Consider the following 8,141-nt stretch of genomic DNA (forward strand, 5'->3'; position numbering starts at 1 on the left):
TCGAAAAAAAAAAAAAACGATACCCAACCCCCTACGCATGACAATCGCAGCTTCTGTCGAATCGCGATTTCGATTCCATTTCGATTTATTGTGCAGCCCTACTTTTTCAGTACTGCTCAAAGCCATTGTATTCTCTTGAGCACAATGTTTTCTGAACAACACACCTGCCGTATGCGCCTGCGTTCACACTTGCACTTTTCTACCCTGATGTGTTGTTTTTCCAATGCTGTAATTATTTCCACTAATGCTTGGAGCAGTTTGGATTACATAACACAAGGCAGGACTGTCTACTGACTTTTTCCCCCCTCCTCTAGAAATTGTGGCAGACGCTAGAGGTGATTTAGCCAAGCCAGAGTGCAGCGAGACCTCAGACCACAGCGAGGAAACTGAGCAGACTTCAGGTACTTCATCTACTCTCTTTGCCTTCAGTGACACACACACACGTTTAATGTTATCGAAGATGCTGGTATCTTAAAACCATAACCACGATTCTTGGGTATGTCCGTTTTAAAGGACGTTCAAAAAAGGTGGTTTAGAATAAATTTGTTGAAAAATGACATTTTTCTCTGACCGTTTGATGACCATTTCACAACAACAGATGAAGACAAGCAATTAACTAGTCCATAACCATAAATCTTGAAAAATGAAGTCAGCGTGAAACGGCATTCACATCCCATTTTATTTCTATCATTTAACATAATTAGGACATGAGGATTTTCACCAAGAGAATTCAAATGGACAGGACTCTCTTTTATACATTTGCATGTTGCATAGTGGTGTATGTGTGTGTATGTACATATCTCTCTCTCTCTCTCTCTCTCTATATATATATATATATATGCATATATACAATTGATAGAGATATCAATATAGAACTGTATATATATTTCTGATAAAGATTTCGAAGAAAATCTTTTATTCAACTAGTCTACAACAATAAAGAAATTGTAAAAAAATTTAAAAATTACAAATAAAATTTTAATTGAAAAAAGGCTCCTGTATGATATATTGCTTCAGTTTTTCCTCTTTTGGCATTCACTTTGGATAAATGCATCTCCTAAATGAATAAATGTAAATTTAATTCAATGTACATTAAGGTGATTTAATTGTTATTGCGTGTATTTAAATATACAACATTTTATATAATGCTATATAGTCCAATGTGCTTTTACATGCCAACAAAATAAATTTTGTTGAATCTGATCAGCCAAGTTATTCATCATCAAGATTTTTGGTTAATATATGAATGTATAAGATCAACATTTCTTTTTCACCATTTTTATTTACCATGTTACCTATACAAGTCCATTTTAAATGGTATTATAGTGTGTAAAATTATTTTTAAAAGGTACAAATAATCAGTTAACTCTCAATCAAAATGAGCTCATTAAAGTTGCATTCATTTGAATTTATGATAGAATTAGAATTCTATTGAAAATAGTTTTGGATGTAGTGTAATATTTCAGCTTCCCAAAAGTATTTCTTCAATCCTATTTAAGCAATAGTAAACTAAGAATAGAATAATCTACTTCTTCATGAAATCATAACAATATATTCAGTATTTTTTATGATAATAACAACATTATGGGCTATTTTTACCCTCTGACCTACAATGGAAAATCCCTGTGTTTTTTTTTTTTTTTTGTAAATCCTTGGAAAGTAATTTTGAATGTTCTTCTGCTTCTTGCATTTGCAGTTACATCTCCTCAGGAGACAAAAGGTCCTGAAGATTCAGAGCCGCATGAGCAGAAACTGGTTTCAGCTCCAGAGACGTCCACAGTACAGCAGCTTGTGTCATCCATTGAAACAGAGGAGCCTCCAGAGACGTCATCTACACTCACGGAAAACATCTCCCAAAATGAGGATGACAGCAAGCCCTGCCTCGAGGAGCAGAAAACAGACCTATCACCCACCAAAGAGCCAACTCCAGCCTGTACCTCCCATGAGGAAGAACCCATGGAGGTTTCCTTCACGGAGGAACCTTCCACAATGGCTCATGGAGTTACTGTAGAGCCTGAGGTTAGTACTGCTAAGACTACGCCAGGAGTTCAGAGCCAGGAGGAAATGGATGTTATGGTGCAGCAGCGCAGCATTATTCCAGAGAGCTGCTTGCAGGAAATGGACATCACTATGGATGGTGATGAGCGATTTTTGGCCAAGCTGAGTTCACTGGTGGAGGAGAGGACGTCATTACAGCAGCCTCCATGCAGGCAGCCTGAGGGTTTGCCTTCACTTGGGCTTGGGGCGTCCCAGCTCCAGCTCCAGGCTGTCTCAGGACAAGCCATCAGCAATGTGCCTTCATCCACCTTCATACCATTCACTCCAAAAATCGGCATGGGCAAGCCGGCTATCTCTAAGAGGAAATTTTCACCTGGAAGACCCAGAGTCAAGCAGGTCAGTCATATACTTTATGATCAGTTGTGTGGTGGTTTACTTAATCCGTCATCTGCAGATTCCTGTTTATTTTTTAGGTTAATTAATAGACGTAAGGCTTTGTTCAAACAGACAATTACATTTTTGGTCATTTTGGCGTATCCATCTTAGTTTTATTCCGTTATTTGTGATCTCAAAAGAAAATAAAACTAGTCACAATTTTGACTTTATTTCTTGTCATTTTGACTGTAGTTAGTAGTTAATATCTCATAATTTGACTTCCTATCTCAGAGTTGCAACTTTATTTATCGTAATTGGAACTTTAAACCTCAATTTGACATTGTATCTCACAAATGCTTTTTTTCCCTGAAATTGTGGCTATATATCTCAAAATGTTTACTTTATTTCTTGTAGTTCAAGCATTATATTGCAAAACTGCAACGCTATTTATCGCAATTGTGACTTTATATCTTAATATGACATTGTACCTCATAAATGTGATTTTTTTCCCCCCCCTGTAATTGTGACCTTATATTTCACAATTGCAATTGTATTTATTAAAATTGTGACATAAATAATGTCATAATTACATTATTTCTTGTAATTGCGTTAGTTATTTCTCATAATTGCAACTTTATATCCCAGAATGACATTGCATTTCACAAATGCAATTTTTTTCCCTGTAATTGTGATCATGCAGGCAGCCTGAGGCAGCCTTTAACACAATTGTGACTTTATTGCTTATAATTGACTTGTATGTCACAATTGCAAAAAAAAATTCCTGTAATTTTGGCCATATATCTCACAATTGCGACTTTATTTCTGGTAAAACACAAAAAAAGATAATTCTAGTAATTGCAATGTTTATTGCAACATTAATTAATTAGTCATAATTGCGACTTTATCTCAATATGACATTATATGTCACAATTGTGATTTATTTCTTGTAAGTGTGACTTTATATCCCACAATTGCGGCATTATTTCATGTAGTAGTGACTTTTTTTCACAATTGCACATTTATTTCTTGTAATTGTGACTATTTCTCGTAATAGCTAATTGCATTTTTGAAATAGAATGTAGCAGTTTTATTTTTTACTCTGAGGCAGAAAAATGTTTCCATATGTTTCAGTCTAAACACAGCATGTCTCAGACATGCTCTCTATATGGATAGGCTAAATATTTGTGATTTGTAAATGTAAAAGTTTGATTTTGTGCAGGAACAACCTTCCATGCGTCAGAAGCTTTATTATAGACAAAACATTTGATAAATTGAACATTTTATGAGACAACACAGGCTTCAAATATCAATTCAAAGGGGATTATTTCAGCATTAGACATCTCACATACATGTCATACTCAGCCATCAGATCATCATTCATGCATCACATCCTGTTTCTGATTGTGTTTTCCTGTTAACCAAACAACCTCTAATTCATAAAGGCTGTGTCCGAAGGCATCTGCCTTGCTGTCCAGTCTGCACAGACAGTTTTATTCAGACCAGCATCCGGGGAAAAATAACGTCATGTCTAATGATCTAGAACTAATGAAGTTTAAAATTCAAGTGAGCTTTAAACATAACCAAATGAATATCTAATGACTACAATGTCTTTCTTGGTAGAAAAGGTAAAAAATAAATGAATGAATGAATACAGAAAGAAAGAAAAGAAAAGAAATTCCCCCCAAAGAGCGCATGCATGAGTACATGCATTTGCATATTTGGTTAAAAACTAATGTGTTAATTTCACTTCAGGCAGCTTTATGTTTTAATTGAGCAAGTCTTAATTCACAGCCATCATCGCGATTTCCGGATGATCGCTAAGTATTAATTAACTTTATAGCCACAAACGGATTAATTAGAGGAATTAGGCGGCTGTAAGAGGCCTGCTCTTTTGCACTCTTCGTGTGCTGGAGTCATGTGATGTCATGCTGACATAATCGCAGGTGTTTGTAAACAAGACTGCAGTGTCTCTGTTGTCATGGCAACAAATGTAGCACAAGAATTCAGATGCCAGGTCTCTCAGTAACACTTAGAGACCAATTATCACTATTAACTAACTGCTTATTATCATGCATATTACTAGCATATTGACTGTTTATTAGTACATATAAAGCATATTAATGTCTTTTTCTGCATGACCATATTTCAGATCCCTTAATCCACCCAATACCTAAACTTAACAACTACCTTACTAACTATTAATAAGCAGGAAATTAACAGCTTGAGGCAAAAGGCATATTTAGTCATTAGTTAATAGTTATTAGTTAATAGTGAGAATTGGTCCCCAAACTAAAGTATGACCATCCTCTCTACTGCGGTGAAGGCCTGTTCACAACGAGAGTAAAAAGGAAAATTGAAACGAATTGCAGACTCAAGAATCAAGTGAAAAATTAATTCCCATGTTTAATGCAAAATACAACTCACTAGTGCTGTCACGATACCAAAACCAAATAGAAATGTAATTTTTCCTAAAGAAAAAAAATTCATATGCTAAGGAACACACTCCTTTTTTTTAAATAATTAAGAAATATATTAAATAATATTCTTATTATATGAATTAAATACTACTAAATATAATTAATTTCGCAATGAGTCAAGAGTAATTAAATTAGGATTAAATTATGTAAATTAAGAATAATTAATACAAGTAAAATCAGTAATAAAGAAAATAAAATAATTACAAGCAATAAAACAAATAAGGAAAGTAACAAACTAAAGTTTTTAAAGAGATCAATACATTTATTCGTTATTTCATTATTCATTATACATTTATTAAACTGAGAAGGGGAAAAGTGACAGTAAAGACATTTATAAAGTTAAAAAAATATTTATTTCAAATTAATGCTGTTGTTTTGAACTTTCTGTTCATCTTTGAATCCTGAAATCCGTGTTTTTTTTTTTACAAAAGTATTAAGCAGCACAACTGTTTTCAATATTAGTAATAATAAGAGATGTTTTTGAGCAGCTAATCAGCATATTATAATTATTTCTGTAGGATATATTACATTTTAAAATATATTAAAATAGAGAAGTTATTTTAAATTGTACAAATATTTTGCAATATTACGGTTTTATTTTATTTTAAGATTTTTGTAACAACTTACAGAACAAAATATATAAACAATACAACACAATACAAAAAAGGCAATATTCCTATATTTTTACTGTATTTTTACAGCCCTGGTGAGCATAGGAGTCTTATACATAAATCTTACTGACCCCAAACTTTTGAAGCCTTTAAACCTGTTTGAACAGTCATTATTTAAAAAAAAAAAATTCTGTTTGCTGCATAAACTACACACTTGACCTTTAAATATCGTCTCTTAAGGCACTGATGACATTTTTAAAACACGCCTCATCTTCCTCGAGCGGATGATTCTGTTTTGCAAGTTTTTTTCCATCATTTGCGCATGCAGTCTTTCACATTATTTAGACCGACAGAAAACATCTATTTTTGCCCTAGAAACAGTTATATATACAGAATACAGTAAAAGAAACATTTTTGTTTGCATGTTTAAGAGCAGTATAATCAGATGTATATTTTCAGGAAGCGCTTTGTCTCAGATGTCATATTTTTGAGTTCATTCACTGCTCTAATGTGTCATGTTCTCTGTTAGCCATGTCTGTGTTGTGCATGCATGTATCTGTATGTTTCTTTGCTGGCTGTACTGTTTAAGTTGTTGCATGTTCTCGCCCACATCTCCTCCTCTCTCTCTAACCCACCCATCTTCAGGGAGCATGGAGCGCCTTCCACAGACCGAGCTCCCTCTCATGGTCCCTTGACCCGACTGAGGGCTGGGACGAGCCAAAGAGCAGGCAGCCCCACAGCACGGCCGCCTGGATAATCTGTGTGGTAAATACAGCAAAATATTACACAGCAGCCCTGCAGTGGGTGTTCAGCCGTGTCTACACTGGAAATAGCCAATTTGGCACACCTTCAGTTGATGAACTTTTTTATTGATTGAAGTTTTTGTCATTTTTAATTATATTTTTCTAATTTTAATAATTAAAAATATTAATTTAATTATGTAAATTATAAATACCTATAAATTATCAACATTATACAAATAATTATGTAAATAATATAATAAATATAAATATTTTTGAATGTATATAAATACAAGTTTTAATGATATTTGTCTAATTTAAATAATTACGATTATTAGTTTAATTATTTAAATTTTAAATAAATAATTGTATAAATTATCAATATTCTACGAGTAATTGTATAAATAATATATTAAATAAATACAGACAGATATATTTGAAATGTATATAATTAAAATGTATGTATTTTATGCATTCTAATAATAGTTATGATAATATTAATAATAACAGTTATTTAATATATTAAATAGTAAATTAAATATTTATGTATTTTATGTTTTATTATATATATATATATATATATTATATATTATATATATATACTTTATATCTATCTATCTATCTCTCTGTCTGTCTATCTATCTAATTTTTTTTATATCCGATTTGTATGTGTTATTATATTTATTATATAAAGAAATTGTACACATTATCGATAGTATTTATACAAGTCATTATATAAATTAATATATTGAATAAATATTACAATGTGTATATATAACATATTATTCTTTTAAATATTTTAATAATTGTTTTATAATTTAAACAATTTAAATAAAATGTAATTATTTAAATAAAATATATATAAAATAAATATTTTGAAATCAAATTGATCACGTCCAGTGCAGACATTGTGTAAGAATTTTAGAAAGCTAGAACTCTTTAACAAACCTTCCCCAGATATCCTCAGAATCCTAAAATTGTGTTCTCTACAATATGACTGTTCATTTTTCATATTATGATATTCATATATGATAATAATGTCATTTTCAAGCAATAGGAAGTAATGGGAATAAATAGTAATTTTCGAGGGAAGGCAGATGTGTGAAATGTAAACCACACCAGACCCTTGACTTTTCATGCAGAGAATCCGAGAGTCGTGGCATGGCATACGCATTGAAAATGTACTCATAACAATGAATATGTTGGACAGCTTTGATTTGGATTTGGACTGAATAAAAAAATGTATGCTGCATTTTTCATGTCAGAAACAACCGCAGCACATTACGAGAGTCACTAACATGATCTGTGGCTTCATAATTCATCCTAACCATTTTTCCCAGCATGCAAAGTGCTTTTCTTTCCATGACTCTGCTTGACTTGGGCTAATGAATGAAGATGAGTTATGAATGTGTTGACGTAGTGAGCTGTAGCCCATGGGTAGGAGCAGATGTGCTGCGTGTTGAAGGGTCAGGGGCTGGGCTCGCTGGGCTTCAGGTCCATCTGTTCCTGAGCCGCTGGAGCTGCCTGGATAATCATCTGGGCACGAGGCCAGACCAGGTCCCATCATGTCTTGACAACGAGTATGTTAGGTAGCATTTGCTACATGTCAAGGGTCACTGAAAAGACAGCATCGACATTAAGATGATGATGGAGAGGAAGCAGGAAAATACTGTATATTAATATGGTATTCTACGCCTTTATAGGAGTGAGTGTTATATTGAATATTCACAAATTACACTGGGTATAGCAAAGAATCACCACATCTTGTTGCTTCGCAGCCTGAAATGAAGACGGACACAGTTTTTGTTTTATCCAGCTGTATTTACTCAGTGCAACTTATTATATCCAAGTGAAAGATAAAACACCAACATGTCAGAAAAAATAAATAAAAAACAGAATCACTAAGTTGGAAAAAGGATCACCCCCTTGTGTCAGTATTT

At 33.0% G+C, this 8,141-nt stretch overlaps 1 protein-coding gene across 1 annotated transcript in view; it reads left to right on the top strand.

Moving 5' to 3' along the window:
* The window catches only part of LOC107711680 (histone-lysine N-methyltransferase 2C-like), a 133,001-nt gene that overhangs the window by 64,192 nt on the left and 60,668 nt on the right, over positions 1–8,141 (top strand). The window contains exons 13-15 of the mRNA XM_016516698.1: positions 315–401; positions 1,697–2,394; positions 6,107–6,226. Coding sequence (XP_016372184.1) covers positions 315–401; positions 1,697–2,394; positions 6,107–6,226 — 905 coding nt within the window. The remainder of the gene's footprint in view (positions 1–314; positions 402–1,696; positions 2,395–6,106; positions 6,227–8,141) is intronic.

The sequence above is a fragment of the Sinocyclocheilus rhinocerous genome, unplaced genomic scaffold (assembly GCF_001515625.1).
Source record: "Sinocyclocheilus rhinocerous isolate Xijiao unplaced genomic scaffold, SAMN03320098_v1.1 scaffold807, whole genome shotgun sequence".
NCBI classification, from domain to species: domain Eukaryota; kingdom Metazoa; phylum Chordata; class Actinopteri; order Cypriniformes; family Cyprinidae; genus Sinocyclocheilus; species Sinocyclocheilus rhinocerous.